Source organism: Lonchura striata, chromosome 4A, assembly GCF_050655825.1.
Source record: "Lonchura striata isolate lonStrDom1 chromosome 4A, ASM5065582v1, whole genome shotgun sequence".
Taxonomy (NCBI): domain Eukaryota; kingdom Metazoa; phylum Chordata; class Aves; order Passeriformes; family Estrildidae; genus Lonchura; species Lonchura striata.
In genome coordinates, this window is record NC_140742.1 from 17,874,386 (window position 1) to 17,901,653 (window position 27,268).

The following is a 27,268-nucleotide window of genomic DNA, read 5'->3' on the forward strand; positions in this document are numbered from 1 at the left end:
TGAGGATGTCTGACTCAATTCAGAAGGCTGAATTATTTCTTTATTATAACTATGCTAAAATAAATCAATATGCTATATAAAAGGAGGATACTCAAACTACATACTGCTTTCTCTGACTCTCACACAACTCGTGACCCTCTCTGAGAGCCCGGCCCCCAGTGGGTTGGATTGGATTGGATTGGATTGGATTGGGTTGGGTTGGGTTGGATTGGATTGGATTGGATTGGATTGGATTGGATTGGATTGGATTGGATTGGATTGGATTGGATTGGATTGGGTTGGGTTGGGTTGGATTGGATTGGATTGGATTGGATTGGATTGGATTGGATTGGATTGGATTGGATTGGATTGGATTGGCCATCAGGCTCAAACAATCCTCACCAGAATCCAACCAAGCCATCAGCCCAGGTAAACAATTCTCCAAACACATTCCACACAGGAAAAACAAGGATCAGAAATAGAAATTGTTTTCTCTTTCATTTCTCTCTGTGCACCTCTATGAAGAATTCTGAGAGGGAGAGAAATGTGCTTGCCACAGACACATTGATCCAAAACAATCAAAAAACACTTCTGAAACTTATCCCTGAACAGTCAGCAGGAACAGAGATGCTCTTGCTCCTCTGGGCAAGGAGCCTGCCTTGATTTCAACCTGGAACTCCCTGGATCTGGTGAGCCTAGCCCAGCCACCAGCACATCCCACCCTCTGCAATGTGAATTTTAGCCTCTGGGCTGCCCAGAGCCACTCGGCTGCTTCCCTTTGCGTGGCCAAGGGTGGGAGCTGATGGTGAGGGTTCACATTTTCTCCTTTCTCCCTACAGGACTTGTACCTGCCTCTGTCTTTGGATGACTCGGACTCCCTGGGAGACTCCATGTAGAGCGGGATGTCCACCCTGCGTTTGGGATACAGCAAAGCTCCTCTGCCACAACATGCAGATTGCTGACTGGTGCTTTCAAGTCAAAGGACACACGGTTAAATGTCATTTTTGTTCTGTGATTTCTCCTCTCTGTGCCACAAACCAACACCTGTCAGTCTATAGAGATAGAGGGATACCATTCTTCTAAGTCACAGGGGTGCAAAATGGGCATTGTGAGAAGTTTGGGGCCGATGTGCCAACGACTCTGTGCATTTCCCATTTTCTTCTATTGTTCTTCTGCTGCTGCAACCATGTGGTTTTCCTGGTGTTAGTAAAGTAGTTCCCCTGGAGGTGTGCAAGTGAACCCCTTGCTGAGCAGTTTGCAAGCTGGAGCAGGGCAGATGATGTTCTCCACCTGGGCAAACTGCCAGCCTCTGCCAGCTCACCTGCTCCTCATTCACAGCCCCAGTTTTGGCACCTGCAATCTAAAGAATTTTATTGTGGAAGGCAGGAAGGGAATTTCTAGTTTGATATTTAATATCCCAGCAGATACTTGGATGAGATTAGGAATGATTGTGTCAGATGCTAAGTAAGGTTAGTACAATTATTCAAATTATTCAAATATTGTTTGGGTTTGTTTTTTTTTAATAATTAAGCAAAAAAAAAACCATAAATCAGCTGAGTTATCTGGAGTAGAACACCTTCCACATGCCATGCTGCTAGCTGGTAACAAATATTTATACCTCCCCTATGGTATCTCTCTATCTCTGTTTGTAACAGTAATGCCTTGTGAACAGCCAACACTGAAAACACTGTGAGAATTTGTTTTCAGGTTTGACACCCTATAGGTCACTTTTTATAGCAAAAAAAATCAATACACTTTTTATAAAGGAAAACCTTGTATCTGTGTTTTGGGAGTAAGGATTCAAGCTCCTTCTTTTTTATAAAAGCTGGTAATTTTCTTTTGTTTAAAAAACACGTTCAGAAAAAAAAAAAGTACAAAAAAAACCAACCACAACTGCAGAACAATAACAGCAACTCAGTTTAGAAATCTTGTCATCACTGCCAAAACAGACACATGTGGGGGGGAAAAATGGTCAATTCAAAATATTGAATGTTTTGATAGTTTTTGTAATGTTTAAGACTACGTATTTGGTTTTTTTACACTTCAGTATTCCTAACTATGGCCAGATTCTCTACTTATATAACAAATGAAGTTTTGTGGTGTTCTAAAAACCTGTATTTTAAGAAACTCTTCTATCTGAGAAAAACAAACTCGCTGTATTTAGAGAAAGCTTTTGCTTTTATTAATCAGTAATGCCTCCTCAAGAATGCAAAGTTCATCTCCTCACGCAGGGCTGGTGGTTTTTACCGCGCCAAAGCTTCGTCCTAGGCCAGCTGCCATTGCCTCCCTCCCTCATGGAATAAGCTTTGATGAAACTGATTCTTGCAGAACTTTACCTAAATGAAATCTGTGCAATCAAGTCTTTCTTTGTTGCTCTATTTGCTTTTTTTCTTCCTTTTCCCAACATAGACACCTACTCCCTGTTGCCTTGCAACCCCTTGTGATTAGGATGGATTTTATCCTTGTGATGTTTGATGCTCCATGAATGCTGGGTTGTTCCCAAAGCCACTCCACATTTTGTTTGCTTGCATTGCTGGGATGAAACAATCTGTGCAGGCTGCATCTTTCGAGGCTCATGTGATGATACTTATAATGCAACTTTTTAAAAGAGATTTATCAGAGAGAGGCCAGGATTGGGAATTGTCAAGGGGTCAGAGTTATCATGCACCAGATTTGCACCCAGTAGTCTTAGTGCATGATCATTTACACCCAGAGTTTTGCACAAGGAACCATTTGTTCTCACGGATAGCTTCATTTGATTGAATAACTCTCTGACTGCACAACTGCTAAATGGTCATTTTTAAATACTGTAAATAGAATCCTGGGGTTAGTTCACAGGCAAAGGGCTCGTTGAGGGTTTGTGAGGGGAAGGATGGTGCTGTGGACAAAGTTGGGTGCAGCAGTCAGCACACCTCTAAGCCCTTGGCATTGCTGAATTTCGTGTCTGAATGGGAGCAGGTCTCTGAGTAACCCTGTGCCTCAATCTGTCTGTCTGTCCCTGCAGGGACAGCTCTGTTCTACCTCACTGGGGGTTGTGAGGCCAAATGTTGGTAAACATTTGTCAAGTGCTTTCAGATCCTCTAACAGAAGGTGCTGAAATATTCTGGGTGCAGATTTGGTTATGGGTGCTAATTTTTTGGCTGTTTAATCCTGTGAGTGCTACTGTAGACACTGGTCATGAGGAAAATCCTTTTTTAAGCATAAGGATATCAAAGGCCTTGGTTATGCTAATAACAATATTATTCATCAGAGCTTTTGTCTTAGGGAAAGCTGTAGTGAGACAGATAACTTGACATGCTTTTACCCTCTCTGTTCTGCTGGTGGAAATCTCAGAGTCCCTCCCTGAGTCTCTGCCCCTCCAGGGACCCTGAGCAATAGCCATGGACGGAACTGCTGTCACACAGTGACAGAGGCCATTCCTGTCACAGTCAGGGTGAGCCTGTCCTGCCACCTTTCCTCAGATGAACAGGAGACCAGCCACGCAGTCCCACCCAGGTTCTCGTGCTGCTCAGTGCAGGACACTCGCCACAGATCCACCAGGAAACCCAAATCCTGGCTGCTCTCTGCAGCCTGAGCTGCTGGAGCTGCTGGTGGGAGGAGAGGAATCTGGGAGATGCTCTCAGCCCGTGTCTGTGAGTGCAGTTTGTGTAAGAGAAAGCAGGATCCCGAGGGAGGAATGATCCTTTGTTTGGATGTTTGGTTATTTGGAGATGCTTTTCCTGGGGAAGCATCACTGAGGAATCACTGAACTCTTCCTCCTGAGCTGCACCTGGTGGCACATCTCAAACCTCCTCCTGCCAGCTCTCCCTTGGGAATGCAGCTTTGTTTGCAAGAGGATCATCCTGTGGTGGGGCTGAGCCCAACAATTCCTTCAGGGAATTAGGGGGACCTTGAAAAGGCCTAAAAGAATTAAAGTTAATTGTTCAGTGGGAAAAATAGCCATTCAAACCAGCAGAAGCCACAAAGAAAACAGGGTATGAGGTCAGAATCCCAAGTTTTAAGAAGCAATTTTCTAGGTAGAAATGCCTGGGCAGTAGAAGTCAGTGAGCATTTCAGCTATAGCATAGAGTGAAGTCTGTATTAATGCCAATATTGCATGAATTCTTGTACAGAAATGCATGTGGAATGTTACATACATTCAAAACTAGTTATCTTTGGCTTTGTAGGATCCCTTATCTACATTTGAATACAAAGAGAAACAGTGCACAGGCATCAGAGCTTTGTTACTTAAACAGAAGGACAGCCCTGATTCAGGAAATAACTTAAAAGCTTAAATTTTAGCACGTGCTTTACTCCTGTTGACTTTTCACGAGATTAAGCTTGGGTTTGGTCAGAAGGCTTTCCTGAACTGCCGTGAATTAGTTATTACTTCAATTTACTATAGCAATTCCAGACCCTGTGAGATCCTGGAGCAGATGATAGTAATTCCACTATATCCTCCAGAGTTCACCTTTCATAAATTTTTTTTTTACATTTACAAGCACATAAAGCTCTACATGATATGAGGATTTGCCATATTAATTCTGCTATAAAAACTCTGTCTAATTTGCCTCATGAGGCTGCCTTTAGTGCTTTCAGAGACTAATTGAATCACCGAGACTACATTGTTTTAAAACAATACAGTATTTAAAAACAAACTGGAGAAACTCTTAAAGTAGCAGGGCTTAGTTTCTTTGAAATCTGTCTTTATTCCAAATAATTTAGCAAATTTGCATAGTAAGATCCCTGTCATAGTCCTTAGGAAGGAACAGTACAGAGAGAAAAGTTTAGAATTTTTACACTCAGGTGATGGTCTTGACTGTAGATGAGAGCAATGCAGCAAAACCTTCAGCCTTGGGATTTTTATCACATGTAAAGCATTTATAATCCTGAAGTTTCTGGTTTAAAGCCTCATCTGGTATATGATTTGGAGCTAGTTCTGTTCCACCCGCTAAATATCTTGAAGTGATTTGGAAGGAGTTTGATAATGGGATTGTGCTTTGTGGTGGGAGTTGGAAGCAGCTTTTCCCTACCACTGTCTGTGTTTCCAATATCTGCACATTATTTATTGTCTTCTCAGGAGCTAGAAACCCTAATTGTGTTATTTCCATAGTCAGTAGAAGAATCCTGCTTAGAAAACAACTTCCACATCCCATCCTCAGCTAACACCCATGTAGGCATACAAAGAACCGACACACTTGGTCGAGCTGCTATTTCTCTCTCATTTGCTTGTTCAGTACTTCTGAAGGGGAAAAAAGGTAGAACCAAAAATTGTGGCCAACAGCAAAGCAGTGTTACACCCAGGCATTTCCAAGGGCATTAAAGTGTTAGTTTCTCCTTACCCAGATGGATGACATTTTCTAGGATGCCTTGTCTTTGCTTTTTAATGCCTTTGGGGTCAGTGCTGCTCTTCCTGCTGCTTCCCAGCACACCCTGTGGGAGTGCTCTGGGATTCCAGGCTGAATCCCTACCCAGACACTGCTCCAGGGACAGCCATCCCTGGAAGTGACATCTTCTCTGCAGGGGCCCAGCGTGGATTTTGCAGCCTGAGCCTTCCCCAGTGTGCTGGGTGCACCGGAGTGATTTTGTCGCTGACCTCCGTGGTGCCCCACAGCCATGCAAAGCAAACAAGAGTTCTCTTCCATTGTAGTAGAGGCAGAATCATTCTTAGAGAAAGGGATAAAAAATAGCCAAGTAAAGTAGATATAAAATTAGTCTAGAAAGTGTCTCCTCAAGCTAAGACAATCCATAACCAGAGAAAAGCTCTGTAGAGGTGTGTTTGCCACATGCCAGGTGCTGATCACGACCATGATGGAACATTCTTTTCCCATGTGGTGACTCAGGCTTCAGGTCAATTTTCTGGTTGCTGATGGAAGCAGGCTGGGACAGTGTTTGGTACTGGTGAGGTTCTTTGTAGAAGCAAATGGATGGCATGAGAGGAGGATCTTTTTTCTGTGTATCTAAAGAGTCAGGAGGAGTGCTGTACGCAAGACATCTGGAAGGGATCCAGCTGAACCCCACCTTGGTGTGATGAGAGCAGGAAGGTCAAGACTGTAAGTGCCTTCTAACATCCCTTGGGCTTCAGAAGCAGGACTGCATGTGCCCAGCAAGGCCTAAGGTTCCATGGCCTTGACCAAAGGAGACAGGGCACACTTCAATTCTCAAGGTATTTAGCCCATCTCCTGAAAATTGTTGTCTCCAGAACCACAGAATTCTTCTGGCTGATGCCTCTGTCCCATCTGCACGAATCTGAGCCTCTCCACAATATCTCAGGAAATGTTAAAGCTGAGTCTTGTGTCTCACAGCTGCTCCTCACTGTGGGGTGAACAGGGCTGGGTTCTGCTGCAGTGGTTGTTGATTGTGCTGTTCAGATTCCTTCATCCTCCTCCTCTGCTCCTGGCTCGAGAGCTGGTTTCTCCTGGTGCCTGCAGTGAAAGGTGGGAGCAGCAATGTGTAGACCCCTCTTTGCTTTGTTTTGTTACCTCTGGAACAGCTCTAGTCAGTGATGACTGGAGGTCTGAGGCCAAGCTGACAAACCCACGTTTTAACACAGAGAGGGGAGATTTTCAGGGTTTTTAAGTAGGTGGGTGGAAAGGCTTTTTCCAGTAATGCCATTGCACAGCTGCTCTGACAGGATCCCAGCTGCAGGGTCTGGTGTAAGTACTACAGCTGCAGAGGAAAATGTGGAGTTTTGGGGTCACAGACCACTGTCCATCCCTCGGGACACTGCTTAGAGAAGGTTAAATACACCAACACCTCTTTTTGGCCAACAGATGAGCTTCTGAGCACATGGGAATCAAACCTACTGGATTCAGCAGTGGGATTTTGGAGCCATTGGGGTTTCAGAGGTGTTGGGGTGTGGCATAGCTCTGGACAGATCACTTCTCCTCGTGCCATGGTACACAGAGGGCTGGTCCCAATACTTCCCTCCACCTGTAGGGTGCTTTGAGATAAGCAGATACAAAGAGCTTGATTTTAAAATGTGTTCATTGCTCAGCTACTCTGAACACGTTACAGAAGGAAAGTGGCAAGTCTCTCACAGAACTCTGGCTCTCTCAAAACTCTGCTGTAAAAATGCTTCAATATTTCAGTCATGGGGAAAGACAGACACCTCATTTTTAGCTCCCCATCAAAACCAGCACCATGGGGAAACCAGCAACATCCCTGGGAGGAAGGAGATACCCTCATCCAGCAGCCCATTTCTCTCCTTCTTGAATACAGGCCTCACTGCCCCTTTTTTTTAATTAAATGTACGTGCACATATCAGGGGCTAGTAATCAAAATATGGGCCTTGTGTTTACAAACTGTGAGTAAATCTAATTATTTCAGTGGCTTACTACCAAGAAAACAGTGGGCCAGGTGTTGAAAACCTTCTTGTTTAGAAAGTGTTTGTGGCCAGATGTCTACTTGGGAGAGAGCAGTGTCCTTGATTAGTGCACCTGAACTCACCTCTTGTGACTCTTGCCATTTATCTCCCTGAACTCAGGACTCTGGAACCAGTTTGGAGGTTCCCTAGGTGTGACAGTTTGTCATTCAAACTGAAGAAAAAGGAGGATGCCCAAAGGGAATTAACAACTCTTGGCAGTAATTAATCTGTCAGCTGAAAAAGAGAAAGCATCATCAGGGAAAGATGCCATGATGGAAAACACAGGGAATGAAGGGAAGAGCCTGTTCCTTAGAGGAATGGTGGGGGATGTTTGTTAGGAGGTAGATACTGAGTCATGAGCTGGAGCTTCAGAGAAAATCCAGTGGCAGGGAGAGCATGATGCACAACACTGGACATGCCAGTGCCACTGATGTGTGGGAATAATGAAAGACAAAAGCCAAGACATTCTGGGGACAAAAAAAGGAGCAGGCTGGGGCTCACTGAGGCTCTGTGGCTTGGTTTGGCCAGAAGAGCAGCAGCAGCTCCTGGCTGTGTGTTAGAGTCATGTCCCTGCAGGTACCCAGGCCAGGGGTGGTGTCTGTCCACAGCAGTGTCTGTCCCTCTCCCCCTGGCAGAAATAAGGCCAAACCTGGCTGCAGGCAGGAGAACTTGGTGTGAAGCTCCTTCCCTGCTGCTGTTTACCTCTCCTGCCAGCATGTGCCATCCCTCAGAGGGAGAAGGCAGATCCAGCCCTGTGCTGGAGGACAGCACCAAGCTGTGGGTTGGGTTTATTTACACTCCCCGGTGTCAGATCAGAAATAGCTGATCAGCACAGCTGGGCCTGGGCAGGACAGAGCTGGCACTCTGGGGAGTGTAAGGGAAAAATGAGGGCACCTCAGAACTTCCCACCCCCTCCCACAGGGCTCAGCAAACTGGGAAAGTGGCAACCAGGGTGAAAAGGCAGGAGAAACTCCTCGAGGCTTCCTGAGTTTGCTGTGGGGGCACAGAGGTGATGCTGATCTTGCCCAGGAAATGCCCAGCCCCTGTGTGAGAGCTCAGTGGGACTGAACAAGGGCACCTGTGTTTAGCCCTGGTTTTCTCATGAGTTCTTTTTCCTAAATTCAGTTGGGTTATAGTGTTTGTGGATTTAATCCTAAACCACTAAATAACTGATTTGTCCAAACACTTTTTTTGCTGTACAGTCTCAGATTATTTTTTGTTGTTGCATAAAGATTGCATCCCTTTATTTCCATAAATTCTCAGACACTCAGTATAATGCAAATGGAACCCAATATACCTAATTTTCTGCTGCTTTAACCAGGCAGAAGCTCCTCTGTAATTAATTTATGAATCTATTTGGTCCAAGGTTGGTGTCCTATTTCAAAGATTGATTACTGTTGATAATTCTTGTGTGACTGATTATTTGAGTGCAGATTCAGTTTCCTGGATGACAACTGCAGCCTTTGCAGAGAAAACCTCACTAACCCCAGTTACAAAGTGATCTTGTGTGGACCTCAAATAGCAAGTTATAGATGGGAGATGTTTTGTATAGTTTAATTATAGTTACTGATAAAGCTGAAATAGTTTGCTGAAATACCTTATAAGTTTCAGAATTGAAAATTAAACAAGGAACTTCAGCAAATCAGGGCCTCCTCCATATTTTTTGCTTCTAAAAAGTGTTAACTTTATTTCACTCTCACTCAATCTGCCAATAGACATGCCCTGAGCCCAGCAGGTTTATGGAACTAGAAGTAGCATTTCTATTTCTATCAGTATTTTTCTACTCTAGTCCCAGCTAGTACCAAGCAGAATAGAGATTTATGGTTGGCTTGGTTTTTAGAGAAAAGCACTGCCAAATGTCTCGGAAAAAAAAAGGAAGGTCTGGTTCATTTTAGGTGACTCATCTAAACTCAAGGCTGCTTTTGAATTTTATCCAAGCTGGTTCTTCCATCTCTCTTTTCAAGAGTTATGTGTAGGAAATGGAGCTAAATTGGAGTCAGATTTGCACAGGGGGTTGTTGCAGAACACAGGGACTCACCTGGCACGTGCAGTTGGGATGGAACACAGTGGTGGCACCTGGTCAGGGAGAGCCACAACCAAACCCTGTCTGAATCCCTGAGTTCTGGGACTCCATGCACAGGGCCAGACTTGGGAAATACCTGTAAGGGCACTAAGGGACCAAATGAATCCCAACCTTGGGTCCAGGCCCAGTTCTTAACAAATTACTTTCAGAGAATCCCTGAGAAACATTTTGTGGGGGTTATTTTTGTTGTTTGGGTTTTGGGGTTTATGCTGGGGGAGTATTTTGTCTTTTTTTTTTTTTTTTTTTTTTTTTTTTAATTACAGCATGGCTGCTTTTATCTGCTTCCAACCACTGCAGAGCATGTATGGATAAACTTGTAATTCACTTTCCTTAGCAGGTGGCAGGTGAAATCCTATGATATTCTGTTTCCTTCTCATGCTGACTATACAGTGACAGGGGGGTTGCAGAATACACAGTTTTTTCCCCTTTCTTTCCTTCTCTTTAAGACAGAGGAGCTTTTTCCAGATTTAGTGTGATGGCTAATGATGCATCTGCCTAAAAAGAAGAACGTGTAGGGAATTAATTGCACTGCTAATTGGTGTTTTTAGATATGGTGAAGCAGGAGTATTGAATGTAAGAACAAGGAAGCCTGTGAGTTATAATTACATGCTGAATTCTGACATGTGAAATTGTTGTTAGTTTGCTTCTTATTTAAATGATGGGTGATCCAAGCAGCTTTAGCACCGTGGCAGTCCAAGAACAGCTGTGATTAACAATTAGAAGACACCCAGGGTCTTTTGGAAAGAGGAAACCTGTCTAGCCCAATCTCTTCTGTTCTCTGAAATGACACATTCCCCTCCATAATTCTCTAGATTTTGTGACATTATCTAGTCTGGAAGCACAGGAGAGGAGGATCAGCCTGCTGGCCTTGCTGTCACTAGCCTTTGTCTGCTTTCTCAGTTACAAATCCTGTCCCAAGGTGAGGTGAGAGCTGCCATGGCTCAGCCTGAGCTCCTGACACTGCTCTGGAGAGCAGGAGCTGCCTCTGCTCAGGACCCAGAGCTGCAGAGGCAGCACCCAGCAGTGCTGAGGAGGGAGAGGTGCAGCTGAGCTGGAACCTGATGGTGGATCCCTGTCTTAGGTCATTCATTGAGTTGCTATGATTTCCTCATTAATGACAAAGCTGCAATATAATATAACAGAACTGAGAGGCCACGATTTTTGTATTTTCTCTTGTCGTTCAGAGGGTGGGGTTGGAGGGGCAGCTGGGTTTAAAGTTTAGCTGGTATACTTTAAACTCTGTGTACATAACCTTGGAGAACACAGGGGTGGGAAGGGGTCTGTGGTTATTTTGGTGGGATTGGTAAACTTCAGGATGTTTTTGTTTAAAGAGTAAGGTATTTAATTAATGACATTGTACAAAGAGCTATTAATTTAAATAGTGCTTTTGTTCTCCTACCCCAGACCTGTCTAACTTTTCTTTTTGGCAAGCCTGCAGCAATGCTGATCACGTTGACTTTTGTACCTTGGGGAAGTGTGTAGAAGGGGAGGGGAAATGCTTTTCTCTTCAGACAAATAACGTTGCCCATAGTTAACTTTCTGCTTGGATACATACCTTGAATTCCCCTTATGCTGAATTTTTATGTGAAGGTCTCTTCAAAGGGACAGAACAAGCAGAGGTTATTCCAAAAGATCTCAACTGTATCATCTTGTAATATATTGCAGCTTTATGCCAATGATTCCTTGCTTACCTGTACACAGTCCATGCATGTTTTGAACTAATTTTGCATTCTCCATTTGTGGTGAGTTATTTAGCATTTTAACCACCTTTTGTGCCATTCAACTTGTACAGAAAACATTTTTATTGACGTTTTAAAGGGAAGGGGAAGAAAATAAAAAGACCCCTTCTGCTCTCTAGTTGTAGGTAGAACTCAGTTACTTAGCAAACAGATGTAGATGAGTGGTTGTAGTGTTAGAAACGTTGGCTTGCTCGTGAACAAGCTCTTGAGAGTAAATGCATGGTCCTGTTCCTCTCTTTTCTTAATTAGCTCTTCCTTTCCTCCTGGAAAGACTCTCTCTCTCTCTCCCTCTCTCTTACTCTTTGTCTCTCTCTCTCTCTCTCTCTCTCTCTCTCTCGTGGTTGTAAAGTACAAATTTGGGCATAAATAAAATGATAAATGACCAGGTTTGAAAAGCAGTTCTCAACAGGTTCTCTCGGGGAACGTATTTCTCGCAGTGCCTTGCCTTGGCACGTTGATCAGATCCAGCTTGCAGGACACAGCAGGTGGAGATCAGTCCCCAGTGCCTCTGCTCGAGCTGGGGAGCGAGGCCAGCCCTTGGAAGTTTGGCTCTGGTGGAGGGTGAGGAGCTGCTGGGCCACTGCAGCTGAGGCAAGAGGCACGAGCGGCGTCGGCCGTGGCCTCCACTCCTGGTGGTGGTGGAGCTGTCCCCGGGACTCATCCCACGACCCCTGATTTGCAGAGTTTGCACACACTTTTGATTTTCCTGGATACACAGTGAGGGGGTGGGGATGGGAGATGGGAATTATGTTGTTGGGGGGTCTGTAGACAACTCCTTCTCCACGCTCCCAGGCTCTGAGTTGAGTAGAAGGGGCTTCTTGTTTATTAGCTGTGGTTCTGTTGGCAGTGGAGGACAGAAAATGGGCAAAGTCTTGGAAAAGATGGGGTCACTCACAAAGACGCATTTTGTAAGAAATGGACTTAAAGAAACCCCAAAAAGCCGTGCCACAAAATCACAAAGTGTACCTAGATCCACACCTCTATTCCCTATGGCTCTTCTCCCTTAACAGAATTTCCTTTTGTCAGAAGATTTGACTAGGAAAAAATTCCATTTTTGTGAGGTGTTGTGAACTGTTTTTACTACTTGTAATAACCATCCCGGGTCTGAGTATTCTTGTAATGCAATGCCATGCAGCAGAGAACCTGTCCACTTTATAGCTTTGCTCTCAATATTTGTTACTCATTGTTTTCTCATCTAAATGTACATTTGCAAGATGTGTGTAATGTCATTTTCAAAAAATAAAATTTGGTTTCAATATTTAGGCCGATAAAAACCTTTCTGAGGCTTTTATTTGTCGAGTGTGTGTTGACTTTGACTTGTGAATTATAGAAGAGTCGTGCATTTTGATACCTCAGCTTTCCCAAATCTGCCTCACTTGTATAAATGCAGAAAAAAAAAAAAGAAAGAAATAGGCTGGGGAGGGAATCTGATGCCCCTGAATTAATTAAGATACAAATCTGCCTGACTGAAACAGCCCAACCTGTGCAGGATCCTTTTGCCTAAAGGAATGAGCTCCTTGTGGGTCCCACTCTGGGAGAAAAGGGGAAAATCAGGGCAGCTCTTTCCCAGTGTGAGCACTGTGGATTCAGAGCAGCAAATGTCGCCCCCATCTGAACTCTGCCCTGGCATCCAGAGCCTGGGCAAAGCCTGTGCAGTCCCACATGAATTTGGGGAAGTTTGGTGAGATTGAGAGCTGCACTATATTTGTCCTGCCTTCCCACACAGGCCTGAAAAAACTCCAAGTTTTCCTTTCCCAGCATCTCGGTCAGAACCACAGTGAGGACAAAATCTTTCTTCCCTGTGAGCTCTGAGAAATGACAATAAAGCTTAGGCTACCAACCCATCGCCCCTCTTGGCAAAGTGCTGGCACCCACTTGTGCCTGGACAGGCCAGAGCAGAACAAACAGTGCAGTTCTGTTTGCAGGGAAAGGCCACATGGAAAAAATGCAGTTCCCATCATGAAACCAGGAGAAAACCACATTCAGGGCAGCCTTTATGGGCTGAAACTGAAGGAAATGTTATCAGAAAAGCAGAATGAGTGCTTTAGAAAACTCTCTGCTTGTGTCCCTGTGCACTTGAGGAGCAGCAACAAAGCCCTGGTGTCTTTTCCAGGGGCTGTGTGTTGGATCAGGACAATAAAATCCTGGAGGAAGTGCTCCTGCCCATGCAAAATGTTCCGAAAATGGCAGATTTAAAAGCTGCTGTGTGCATCTATCGCAGCTATTCCAGGGACTCCAGAGAGAGTTAAAAGGAAATCTAAATGCTGGTAGTGTGGCACCGCCAGGCAGCACTGCAAACCATTGGAAATGATGCTGCTGTCTTAGCAGGAATTCCTCTGGCACATATGGAATCACTCCAGATTTACTGTTGTGTCAGTGAGAGTAAAATTCAGCTTCCACAGCTTGGCCTTTCTGCTGCATCAGCCTGGACCTAGACAGAAATTCACTTCAGGGATCCTGGAATATGTTGGTACATCTCATCAGCAGAAGTGTTTCCCTGAAAAGTCTCAGTCCAAGTATGCTAGCCCTGTGTGCTATCAGTTGCTTAGACTGAAGTAACTTCTGGCCTGGTGCAAAACCCCTTGGCTGCTGTCTTCTGCTTTTCCTGGTTTGTGAAGACAACACAGGAGGATTTTAGACCCCTGGAAATTACGCTCAGCATCTGTGTTCAGATTTTGGGCTTCTTGAGCCTGGGGTATCAAATCTGGAGTTTGACCCTGCTCTCTGCTGCTCCCTTTCACCATCTGCCATCAAATCTTGTGATTTTAAAAGCTTTTTTCAGGTTGTCACCCCAGGCTGGCTCTGTGCTCTGCTCCAGACAACGCACCACGCAATGCTGGTCCACATTCTAAAGAAGAGGTGTCCCAAAGGATGGGAGTGACCATAACCATGGGGAGATTCCCCAGGGAGCTGTGAAAACCCGAGTGGGATGAACAGCCCAGAGGCACTGCTTTAATTGTATCAGTGCTTTGTCAGCCTCGTCAGGCTGACCTGCATCTTTAAAAGCTTATTCATAAGCTTTTAATATTCATATATTCTGAACATAAGAGACATGACTAAGAATTCCCTGGCCTGGTTTTGGCTGGGAGACAGTTAATTTTCTTCCCAGTAGCACCAACTCCAGGTGTTGTATTTGGAGTAGTGTGAGGATGATGTTGATAACACACTTGTTTTCAGTCATGGCTAAGCAGGGTCTGTGCTCAGACTTCTCAGCTTCTCATGCCCTGCCAGTGAGGAAATTTGGGGCACAAGGAGCTGGGAGGGGTCACAGTCAGGACAGCTGACCCCAGCTGACCCAAGGATATTCCAGACCATCTGGAGTCATGCTTATCAAATAAACTGAGGGAAAGCCATCCATGGGCTGGACAACTGCATTGTGCATCCCTTGCTTTGGACATTGTAATTCTCTTTTATTATCACAATGATGATTAGTTTCTTCCTTTCTGATGCATTGAACTGTCTTTATCTCAACCCACGAGTTCTCTCACTGTCACCCTTCCTCTCCCTTGCCCTGGGAAGGCAGTGAGCCAGTGGCTGTGTGGGGTTGGGGTTGGGGTTAAACCAGGCCACCTGAGATCATCCCCCCGTGTGACACTGCTGGGGCCCTGGAGGCAGCACAGCTCCCTCACCCTCTGATGTGGCCTTGCTGTCTTTGGGGACAGGGCAGGGTCCCTGTGAGTGCCACAGCCCACGGAAGAGAACACCAGTGGAAGCAGAAAGATCTTCCAGAGCCACTGGGGTCTGCTCCAGCCTCCAGGGTTGGTGGGACAGGAGAACTCAATTACTCTTCTTGGGGACAGCAGGGGGACAAAGATGCCACTCTGACATGGCTTCAGTTTTGCTGAAAAATAAGGCACCAATACCAACATAAGGTTGAATTAGCACACGACAGAAGCCTGGCTGGAATAACCTGCAGCCAAATCTGTCATCAATCTGTAAATGGTGTTTTTTCCAGTGCTGCCTAGAAAGGTGAGCAGCACCTAGAGCAAGGTGGAGCAATAAAACCTTCATTTTAAATTAACACATGACTAGCCTGGCCTCTGGAGAGTGACACATTTGTGCAAGCAGGAAAGAAAATCTTTGGAAAATGCCATTCTGTCACAAATTGTCCATGCTTTAATTAAGAATTCCTCATCAGGGAGGAAGATAACTATGAGATCCATGAGGGGAGGAACAGAGTTGATCTATAATGAAATCAGTTCTCAAATGAGGTCGCCCACCCATGCACTGCTTGTGCACACGCAGCAGGAGCAGGAGCCAAGTGCGGGGAGATGAGGCCAAACTTTTGTAGCTCTGCAAATAAATAGGTCACACTTTGGGTGGGGAGGGGGCACGAGGGGGAGTAATGCAGTTACGTGCTGGAGAACTTGGGGACAAGGGCAGACGTGTCCTCCCGTGCTCTCCTCTCAAAGGACAATTCCCTTATTCCTGTGTCTCGTGACAAAGTACCCTGGAACAGGCTCCAGGCACACAGGCCAATGCAGCCTCCCCACAAGGCTTACCCCATTAAAACAGAAAGTAAAAAACACCTTTCTGTCCCCTTGACACAGATTTAGTACATAAAACCAAGCCTGCCCTTAATATCCTTAAATCTTTAAATGACTCACCATATTCTGCTTTTCTGGCCAGAAAAGTAGATCGGCTGTGACTCTAAATGCCAGGCGCCAGAACTAGGAAAAGAATATTTAGAGCAGAAGCCTACAACTCATGGAGACTTTCAGCTCTAGATGTGGCCACAGGTTTCTGTGTCACCTGGGGAATCACCTGGGACCACACTAAAAATACAGCAGGTGCCAAAGTGAGCTTAGAATTTCTTTGGTCTCCAGGTACCAGAAGGATGGGGATAATCACCTTCAGACTCCATGTGAAGAGGTTCACCTGGGAAACTACAACACCTGCTAAGAGTTACCAGTGCAAGAAATCACCAGCACTGTGAGAGCAGAGCTGGCATCGGAGACTGCAAGAAGACAAACCTTTGCTAAATAAAAAAATGGCATTACATGATCAAGTGCCCAAAGTGAAACATTCTAAGCCCCAAAACAGATGTGAACTGCAGTGAGCATGGCCTGGGCACTGCAAAAAAACCCTAAAGCTTCGTGCAGTGGGTTCTGTCTGTGAGTGCAGAGCTGCTCCTATGCTGGGGGAAGTTTGCACTATGCAGCAGCAGCAGCATCCCACAGAGCAGGAAGGACAGGGCAAATGTGAGCCAAACCCATCCAACTCCTGCCAGCTTTAAACACGGCTCTGATTTCAGGCTGTGGGAGAGGAGCAGGGCTCCTGGAGGCCTTGGAATCTCTGATGGAGAAGGGGAACACACTAAGCCTGAGCACATTTCTCATGACCCTGAGACAGGAATGGCTTTATCCAAATTCCACTGAGAAACAAGAGTGCTACAGGCAATGTTTTAAATATTTAATGTTTACACAACACTCGGAATACAAATGGCAATTCAAAGAGAAGGGAACTCCTGTCTCTGTGAGCCCCTCAGGGAGTTTTCATGTGTGTTTTTCAGCTGGATTGATGCCCGCCCATACAGATGACAAATGGCAGCAGGGGATGTGTCCTGTGTGCCCCAAAAACACCCATCCTGCTCCACTGCACAGGGCCCTCGCTGCCAGAGAAGCAGGGAAGAAATGGTGATTTCAGCTCCTTTAGTCCCCATGCCAGTCCAAGCTCTATGTCACTGCCAGCTCTGCCCATTCAGCTCGTTCCACTTCTTCCCACTGCCATCAGGAGAAGCTGCTCCAGGTTCTCACAGCAGGATCTTTGCTATAGCTCCAGCCCAGCCCCACCACTACAGCTGCTCTCCCACCCCAAACCCACAGTTATTTCAGCTCCAGTTCCACAGGCTTTATTTCACTGCCAGCTCCGTTTCCACTCCAGCTCTCCATCTCCCTGCTGCCAACAGGTGAAGCTGCTCCAGGTTGTCAGCAGGATCTTCATTTTGTCTCCAACCCTTCAGTCCCTACCCTGTCCTTGTCCCACAGGAGTTTCAACCCCAGCCATACCATGTTTATGTCTTGCCAGCTGTGCTGCCTCATCTCCAGCTCCTCAGCTTCCCTGTGCCTCCAGCTAAAGGCTGCTCCTTGTTCTCACTGAAGCTCAGGACTGTTGACAAGGACACAAATCAGCCACTGCCATCATCACTTCAGTATCTCCAGGAGCTGTCACACCATCCCAAATGAGTGCTGCTGCTGAGACCTGACCCCTAACACACACCTTTCCACAATCCCACCCCAGCCAGCAATAGGGGCAAGAACAGGCACTGAGCCCCGGGTTCCCCATCCCAAAACGTGCCCTTGGGCTGGTTCTGAGCCCCAGGAACCCCTCAGAGAATCCCCCTGGCTGGGCTGGAAGCCCCTGGGCAGTTCCTGCAGCTCCATCCCCTTCCCTGTGGGATTTATGTCAGCTCCACGTGGGTTTGGGTCTGCCTCCAGTCCCAGGGCTTTATGTTCTAGCGGCCCCAATCCTACAACCTTCCTTTAATAAACACTACTTGTCTAGTAAAAGAATAAAAAACTCTAACGCAAAACATTAGTGGAACATAAGAGCAACATAACAATGGAATAAACCAACTCTATTGCCTATATTTTTTATATTACTTCAAGCTCCACGGGGCCGAATTCTGCCCACTCCTCACTCGGGGACGGCTTTGTCCCCACAGCTCCGCACCAGCCTCCAGCGGCGCCGCTGTCCGACCCGCACGGGGCACGGCGGGCACTGAGGGGGTCGGGCCGAGCATCGACAGCACCGTGGGACGCCGGCTGTTCGAGAGAGCCGGGTCGGGTCCCGGCTGTCCCCGGCCCACAGAGAGGTGAGGGGCCAGCCACCTCAGCGATCGCAGCTCCGCACAGACTGCCGCCCACGCTGCCCGCGCACGCCATTTATAGCCCCGCCCGGCCCGCCCAGCCAATCGCAGCCCGCCCCGCGGTCCCGCAGTGCCCTCAGGGCCCGCTCCCGCCGCTCCCGCCCGCTCCACGCTGTGCCCGGCCCCGCTCCCGGCCCGACCGGGACCGCACGGCCCCGCCGGCCCTTCCCGGCCCCGCTCCCGGCCCGACCGGGACCGCACGGCCCCGCCGGCCCTTCCCGGCCCCGCTCCCGGCCCGACCGGGACTTCCCGGCCCCAGCAGCACCTGCGGGGGCTGCGGTACCGGGCCGCGGCTCCGCCGGGTCGCGAAGCGCGGCCGTGTAGATTGCGCCTCAGGACAGCCGCCTGAGGGGCCGGGCCGGACTGCGCGGGCAGAGCCTGGCGGGACCGGGCCGCGTGAAAGGGCGGCTGGGACTGCAGGGACTTGGAGTCCCCATGGCGAACTGACAGTCCCCATCACATCCCGACAGTCCCCATGGCGAACTGACAGTCCCATTGGCATTCCGACAGTCCCCATCACATCCCGACAGTCCCCATGGTGTCCCGACAGTCCCAATCACAGCCTGACACATCCATCCCATCCCAACAGTCCCCATCACATCCTGACACATCCATCACAGCCTGACAGTCCCCATGGCATCCCAACAGTCCAAATCATATCCCAACAGTCTCCATGGCATCCCAATAGTCCCCATGGCATCCCGATAGTCACCATCACATCCTGATAATCCCCATCGCATCCTGACACATCCATCACAGCCCAACAGTCCCCATTGCATACCAACAGTTCCCACAGCATCCCGATAGTCCTTATCCCATCCCAACGGTCCCCATGGCATCCTGATAGTCCTTATCCCATCCCCAATAGTCCCTATCGCATACCAACAGGCCCTATTGCATCCCAACAGTCCCAATCCCATCCTGATAGTCCCTATCCCATCCTGACAGCACCTACTCCATCCCAAATGCCACTATCACATCCCAACAGTGGCTCTGCCATCCCAACAGGGATTTCAGCTCCAGCCCCACAAGCTTTATTTCACTGCCAGTTCTGCCGTTTCAGCTCCAGCTCCACATCTCCACTTCCCCTGCCACCAGGTGAAACTGCTCCTGGTTCTCACGTCAGGATCTTTCGGGTTGCAGCTCTCTGAGGTTTCATCTCCAGCTCCAGGATGCACATTCCAACCTCAGCCTCACAGTTTTGCTCCAGTTCAGCCATTCGCCGTTCCAGCCCTACAGGGATCTCAGCTCCATTCCTATCGCAGCCCTACAGTTGCTATCCCGGCACCGCAGGGACTCCAGCCACTCCTCACCACCCCTTCCCTGCCCCAGGAACCCCAGAGACCCTGCCCGAGCCCCAGGGCCCCTCGGGGAGCTCCCACTGGCCACAGGGCACGGGAGGGCCAGGCAATGTGGGCAGAACAGGGAGGGGTGGCAAGGCAAGGCAATGAAGGACTAGAAAAGGCAAGGGAAGGGCAAGACAAGGCAGGACTTGACAAAGAAAGGCAAGAGGGGCAGGGAAGGCAAGGGAGCAGCAGGCAAGGCAAGACGAGGGGAGGCAAGACAAGGGGAGGGGAGGGGAGGGGAGGGAAGGGAAGGGAACTCAAAGCAAGGGAGGAATATGCAGGGCTAGGCAAGGGAGCTAGCATACCTTAGCTACTCCTCCCTTCCCTTGCCTTTTTAACCCTTCCCTAGGCTTGCCTTGCCTACCACTCCCTTGCCTTGCCTTATTTTTTCTATCCCACCCTTGCCTTTCCCACCCATCTCTTGCCTTCCCCACCTATCCCTTGCCTTCCCCACCCATCTCTTGCCTTTCCCACCTCTTCCTTGCCTTTCCCACCCATTCCTTGCCTTTCCCACCCATCTTTGTCTTTCACATACATTCATTGCCTTTCCCACTCTCCCATCCCTTGCCTTTCCCACCTCTCCCCTACCTTTCCCACTCTCCCTTGCCTTTCCCAGCTCTCCCTTGCCCTTCCCACTCTCCCATCCCTTGCCCTTCCCACTCTCCCATCCCTTGCCTTTCCCAGCTCTCCCCTGCCTTTCCCACTCTCCCATCCCTGGGCGATGCCGCCACCGCGCGGCCGCCGGGCCCGTCCCCCCGTCCCCGGACTCGCAGGAGGGAACCAGGCTGGATTTAATTTGTGTCCTGCAGGGAAATAAATCCTGGCGCCCTTCCCTCGCAGGGCTGTTCCCCTGCTCCTCCTTCCCCCCGTGACCAGCCTGCCTGAAAAATAACTCCAAATGCCCACTTCTAATCCTGTCTTGTCTTTTTAGAAATTTTTCTTCTGATTGTGGTTAAGGTAGTTGGGGGATAAAACCTGCTCTGTACACTTCAGCTTCTGTGACAACTGTAGACAGGGCAAAGCACAGCCCCTTCTGTGCCTTCTGTTTTAGGGATTGTCTTCCTTTAACTCAGTGCTGTGCAGAAGGTTCAGTGCTAGCAAAACATCAGTCTGGGACTGACCCTTAATCCAACCCCTCTTGTCATTTATGCTTTGGGAGAAAGTAGGAAGGAACCTGATATCAAAATTCCACAATGTGAAGGATGAGTGATCCAGGTCCAAAATGGTGTTGTTGAGCAAAATCAGGCCCAACTGGGTACACAACTCTGAAAATTTTCAGTGAATCTTGCTTAGTTTTCAGATTTCTTGGGCTCTTCTTTGTTCAAACTGCTTAAATTAGAAAGAGTAGAATAAACATGTAGGATTTAAGTTGAATCTCTGCTGGAAACCATCTCATGGTGTATTAATAAATTGCCCCATGAACATATCTCTGGTGGGACCCAAGAACCTGGCAGTGGAGTGTGTGTGCAAGGTGATGGGCAGGAATTTCTGAAGATATGATGGGCTCTGAGCCCAAGGTGCTGAACATACAGATGTGGGGTATAGAAGATCTTGTGAAAGAGCAAGTTCTGGTGGTTCCTTGTGCTGTGGTGTCTCTACACAACAGGCTGGCTCTGGGCTCTGGTTTGCTGCAGGATGCAGGAGGAGTCAGCTTTGGAAAGCAGCAGGGCTGGAGCAAGAAAAGTGTAGTGGAGCACCTCAGGGGGTGCCTGCAGGCTCTGCAGGAGAGCAGTGAGGAAATTCAGGACACCAGGAGATGCAGCACAGTCATTAATGGAAGCCAGTTCATCCAGAGGAGGGGACACATCCACCAAGGAAACTAAAGGCTGCAGGGCTCATTCAAGGATTTCAGGTACAATGTTGTAAGGTTAAATGGTTCACAGTAAGTGAAACCTCTTTTCCAGGTTGGTTTTTTTTTCCATTACTTGTCATCTATGTAGCTCATCTTGCTGTCTGTCCAAAGGAATTTCTGTTTCTGATGAGATTTCCAGCAAGAGCTCCTCCTCAGCCCAGACAAATCCCATCCAGTTCTTGGATTACACCACTCACATCAAAAAGTTCTCATGGTTTTGTTCTGCAGCAGATCAAAGCAAAGACAGCTACTGTGAGAACACATCTTATAAGCTGTGAATATTATTATCAGCTCACAGAGTGGAATTCTGTTGTGCTCTTGTGGGAGTTTTCATATTTTTCCCTCAGCTGTGCAGATGAATCATATTGTGTGTGTAATATACAACCATCAGCTTTTTATTTTGATTTAAACTCTGGGCTACTTACTCAATCAGGAATTGGAAACACATGGCTTTAGTATGTAAGGCTTTTTAACTCATGAAATAGTAAAACTGTAGTGGCAGCTTCCAGGGACTTTCAGTCCAAATTTCAGCATGCATTCAAAAGGAATTGGGGTAAAAGAGGAAATAGTCCTGCAGTGAACCTTGCAGTACAGAAATTTGTGATATTTTTTATTCATCTTCAGAGTATTTTGTGGATGTAACTCACCCCCTGAGATCCAATCTCCTCTAGGAGACTTATGAGTAATAATGTTGAGGAGAAGGAATGAACCTATTTGTAAACTTAGACCAGTTATGCTAAAATGAGGATTAAATGGAGGAAGAAAACTGGGGAGAATATATAAAGCTATAGTACAGATGAAATTTTGTAATGCATTTTGAAGTGGCACTTGTTCAAAAATGGGACTGCTTTTACTAAAATACAAATAAAACCCACATAATGGAAATAAAGGTGTTATTGTCCTCAAATCGGAAAAAAAAAAAAAATTAAGTCAAATTAACCCAGATGTTTAGGATTTACCCAAAAGGAAATTGAAGCTGAGCAAAGTATGGAGAAGATCTTGTTTTTCCAAAACCACGTCTTGTTGAGAATTTGTATCCTACTTTTTATTTTGCTACAGCACAGAGAAATGTATTATTTTCTCGTTTCTAAACTTTGTTACCCCCATAAAGTGATACCAATTTCTTTACTAGGACAGGGAGAAAAGGATGAATGCTGTGCAGCCTAATAAGGAATGTAAGTTTGGTTTTTTTTTTTTTAATGGTGCACATTAATCCTTAAAAAAAAAAAAAAGAAAAAATCCCAAATAAACTCTGCAACTCTTGCCAAACAGCCTGACCTTATCTCCTCCTTCAAGAGTTCATTCACAGCTCCAGCACAGCCGCAGCTGATGCTCTGTGAGTCAGGAGCACACGAGGCTGTGCACTTTTGGTCAGCTCGGAGTCCCTGGTGTCCTGGGACATCCCTGGAAGAGTTATCCCAACACACCCCTGGAGATGTGATCGTGGTGCAGCCCGGAGAGCTGCACGTTGAGAAGCCGAGGGATCAGTGTTTGCAGGAGCCACGCTGGAGTTCGATGTGCCCCGGCAGCGTCTGACCCCAGCCAGGTGAGTGCTGACTAATGTTCACTGATTAACACCTCTGGCACCAGGAATGAAAACTCTGTGAACCCTAATGAGCCAAATGAGAAAATGTTTTGGATTACTTAAATTGTTTAATATATAGTTCTTTCAGAAAGTCATAGCTCTGTGCTAACCCTGAGCCAAACTTTATTGCAGGATTTATTACCAAAGCTTGGGTGCTCTCCTTTCTTCTCAGATAACCACTCTTCTCTCTACAGGCATCCTTTACAGTTATTCTAAAGAAAGGGGCCAGACTGAGAAAGTGTGATTTCATCTCTGCTCATATAATTCCATTTGCCATCCTGTCTCTGATCTTCCAAAATATTGTCAGTTCTCACCATGGATTCTTTCCCTGTGAAATTCAAGTTTTGTTTTTTGGGTTTTTTTGTTTGTTTGTTTGTTTTTTAAAACTTTATTTCATTGTTCTTGTGCAGGAGAGATTTTTGTATCTCAAATAATTGATAAGTGGATATATAAAATAATGGAGTGACCTGATAAGGAGTTACTGATTAATTTGCAATCCTTTTATTTAAACTAACTTTTATGAAAAGGCAGCATGGAGAGGTACTGGAATTCTGAAGAAAGCTGTTTCCTGTGGTTTCAGCACAAAGCCTTGGATTGAATGAATTAAATGACAATGCTGTTTGCATTTCTTCAGAGCTTTTTATAGATCATTTGACTGGTTTAATGTTAACCTCTGTGATGTTAACTGAAAATGTGTCTGATTTTGAGGCTATACTGGAAGCCACTGAAGGACAAGGTTTCTTGAAACATGAGGACACCCGTGCACTTTGGAAAATCCTGAAAGGAGCCAAGGGTTTTGTTTCTGTTTGCAATGATCTTAAAGAACTTCAGGATTTTGTTGAAGGTTTCACCTGGAAATCAGGTGGAGGCAAAAATCTGCCTGCTGCTAATGCCATTGCTTTTTAAAACTTTGCCCTTGCCTGAGGGGAGAGAGAGAACAGTTAAAAGTATTTCACGGGCAGCCACTGGGGATAAACTCCCATGGGAAAGGCAAGGAGGGGAGAGAGGGAGTCCAGCCAGAGTTCATCCTCTCTGAGTGTGTTCTGCCAGGACTTTGAGTGGTTTTGACCATGAAATCAGCATCGTACTGCTGAACAAACACAGGTGTGTATTGATTTCACTCAGTTCTCAAGCTGAAAAGATCCCACACAACTCTGACTCTCAGCCAGCCCTACAAATCTGGGGTGTTTCTGCTTATGCCAGATGCAGCTGTTCCCCCTTGGGCAGTCACCTGCAAGGGCAGCTTTTCTCAGCAGCTGTTTGCTTCTGTACTCCCATCCTGAAGGGTCAGAATGAGTTTGCACTTTATCTCACCAGGAACTGGTGAGATAGAGAGATGGAGAGAGAACAAGCTGTGAAAATCAGCGACAGGTTCTTGGCAGAGCTCCTGCTCCACTCCTGGGCTGAGGAAATCTCAGGCTTGGTCCTGACCCAGCACCCACTCTCTGCAGTGCAATTTGAATTCTGACTCTCAGTTGGAGTACCACAGAGCCTCTCCTATCCCAGTGAGACCTGAAAGAAAAACCTGGTTAAGCACGGTGCTGTTGCAGTACAAGTGTTGTAATTAATTTTATGGAAAAAACCCCTTTGGTTTATAGTCTGTTGATTCTGTCAGGCCGTGATGCTGTCTTTGAAAGAAAACAGCTTGTGGGCTCCTGATGTCCAGTTAGTCTCCCCCACATTCCTGCCCAGAAGTGATAGGATATGGGCAGATACTCCCAGATGAAAATATGTGGTTTCCTTTCTTGATTTGAAGTGCAAAACTGCACAGTATAACAAGGTTGGCATGGTCCTGTTTCTGCAAGAAGGCAAATGTTTGTGTCACCTTCCTGTAGGTTATTCTTCAGCTGAGCTAACAGAGTGACCCTTATATGCCTGTAAAAGTCCTGAGGTTTTTTTTATTATATAGAGGCCATAAAATAATCAAATTAACCTTATTTTGTTGGAAAATCCAAATACTGGATGAAAGAAGGGCTAATGCTGCACACTCATGGCATCCCCAGAGCACACAATAACTTAGTGCTTCACCCAGTCAGGAAGAGCACTGCCATCCAAAACTACTGAGAACCCTGGAGCACAGGCATTAATACTGGACAGCATGCTATTAAATTATCCCGTGCAGCAAATTTGATCAAAATTTATCAGATTCTTACTAATGCAATTGCACCTCCACACAGCATGGATTTAACACTGACGTTTTACATTTTTATTGGCTTATGCAGAGGAAGAGAGGAGATCCAGTCTAGCATAAAGCCTCTCAGTTAATGTCTTGAGCTGTTTAAAGAATTGGAATGAGTAAATTTCTCCAGAAGAGATGCTTCTACTGCAGCAGTAGCAGTGGAACAGCCAAGATCATGAAACCAGAGTGTTTATGAAGTGGAAGATTTTCAACTGCTTTAAGTTCCCCTGCACTTAATACAGATTTGCAAAGTCATTATGTTGTAAGGACCTGTGATCACTTTGCACAGCAAGAAAGAGCAATAACCTTTTCCAGCTGGAGATCTGGAAGTTCCTTTAATTAGTTTTACAGAAAACCAGTTCAGAGTAATTTAAAGCTTTTGGCTGCAGGGCTCCTGTTTTGGAGACATTCATTGGTTTGATTGTTCTGAAACAAATTGTGGAGACAGAGATGTTTGGAAAAATACAAGACTCTGTTTGCAAACAGTGAAATACTTGAGTCCCTGTTTTGCTCTCATAGTCCAAACAGTGGCTTTGAGGTCTGGTGAGGAGTCAGTGTTCAAGGAGCAGAGTTTGGAGCTGGGAGGTTTTTGTGTGCTGTTAAGACAGGCACACAACTGCAGGTACAAAAGAGAAACCTGAGAACCAGGTGTGGCTGTTACTGCTGCTAAGGTGACAACTTGGTACCTGCAAATGGACAATAATCTTCAAACTGGGTTCATACAATAACAGAATGGTTTGGGTTGGAAAGCTCATCTCATTCCACCACCCTGGGCAGAGAATTCTTCCAGGCTGCTCAAAGTCCAATCCAACCTGGCCTTGAAAACTTCCTGGGGTAGGGAGTCCACAGCTTCTCTGGGCAACCTGTGCCAGTTCTCAGGAAAGAATTTCTTCCTGGTATCCTAATCTAAACCTCCCCTTTTTCAATTTAAAACAACTTCCCCTTGTCCTATCACTGTCTGCCCATGTACAAAGTTGCTCTCCCTCTTTTGTATAAAATCCCTTTAGGAACTGAAAGGCTGCTCTAAGGTTTCCCTGGAACCTTCTCTTCTGCAGGCTGAGGCACCCCAGCTCCCTCAGCCTGGGAGGGTACCCCAGAGCATGGAATATGCTGTGTGCATCATTTCTGCCATCCCTCCATGGCCTTCCCAGACAAGGGCTCCTGAACCAGCAGGAATGTGGGCCTGAACTCAGGTTTCACTTCTGGAAGAAGCAGTTTCATTTTCAAAATTGTGTCCAGCTGTGGCCTTAAATCCTGCCTGGAAATGCACTTTGCCCTTTTAGTCCTGGTGCTGTGCATGGAAATTCTTTGGAGTCCTACAGCTGGAACAGTAAAGTAGGGTGTGTGATAGAATTTATGTGTTAGAACACATCAAGCCTCCTCCTTGCAGAGGAGTTTCATCTGGCACCGAGGCCCCTCTGCAGCTGCTTGGCCTCTGGGGCTGGAAGTGCTGGGTTTGGTTAGGAAAAACCCAGCCCTGCTGTCCCTGCACCCCTCGGGCTGGGGTGGGAGTGGGAGGGATGGCTGGGCTTAGCAGCTGCAATAACTGCTCTGCCTGAGCTTTTACCCTGCATGTCACTTGGTCACAAAGAGTACCAAAACTGGGATGAGAGCAGGTGAATTCTGTTCAGGTTTGTGTATTTATTGCATGAATTCAAGGATAAGGAGGCTGTAGTTATCCCTCGCACGCCTGTCTGGACAGTCAGTGCTGTTTGTTGTGGATCTCTTGTGTAGCAGCTGGGGGAGAGGAAGGTTAAGACAAGGAACTGTGAGTGTAAAGAGACACTGTTGGGTAGTTTAGCACTCAAAGCTTACCTTAATGCTCTGGTGAATACCTGGATTTCAAGTGAATGTCCCTTTAATTTATGGCTGCTCCTAAGGCCAGGAGCTGCTATTTGCCCAGTGCTGAATGTGATTTAGCTGTGCTCTGGCTGGCTCTGGCAGAGGAATCATCTCTGAGAATAAACTGTAAGTAAAACTGAGATTGTTCTGTGGTTAGGCTGAAGAGGGGATTCTGCACCAGCTCCACTTCACTCTTCTGCTGAAACCCTTTTTCTAATCAGAATGGGAAACTCTCGAAAAACAGAGGGGCCAGAGAAAAAAGCTGAGAGGCCAAAAGCTCAGTGACATGAGACCTTCTGTACTTCTGCTGACACCACGGGGGATTGGGTGACCTGTAGAGCTCTTCAGCATTTTTACCCCCTTCTTTTCTCCTCTGTCCCTCCCTGGGAGTGGTCCCTTCTCCCTGCAGAACAAGAGTGTCTCTGATCTGGGGTGCAGTATTTTTAGGAC

At 46.6% G+C, this 27,268-nt stretch overlaps 2 protein-coding genes across 10 annotated transcripts in view; both read left to right on the forward strand.

The window, feature by feature from the left end:
• DCX (doublecortin) overlaps window positions 1-12,421 on the forward strand; it is an 80,370-nt gene extending 67,949 nt beyond the window's left edge. For all 7 annotated transcript variants that reach the window (XM_085570538.1, XM_085570539.1, XM_085570540.1 and 4 more), the window contains exon 7: window positions 819-12,421. In XM_085570538.1, the coding sequence (XP_085426664.1) occupies window positions 819-875 (57 nt within the window). In that variant the 3' untranslated portion in view covers window positions 876-12,421. The remainder of the gene's footprint in view (window positions 1-818) is intronic.
• A 10,049-nt stretch (window positions 12,422-22,470) lies between these two features.
• Window positions 22,471-27,268, forward strand: part of LOC110467895 (calpain-5) — a 60,675-nt gene continuing 55,877 nt past the window's right edge. For 2 of the 3 annotated variants that reach the window (XM_085570533.1, XM_085570535.1), the window contains exon 1: window positions 22,471-22,758. The gene's annotated coding sequence lies outside the window, so the exon portion shown is untranslated. The other variant, XM_085570534.1, reaches the window with a different exon arrangement.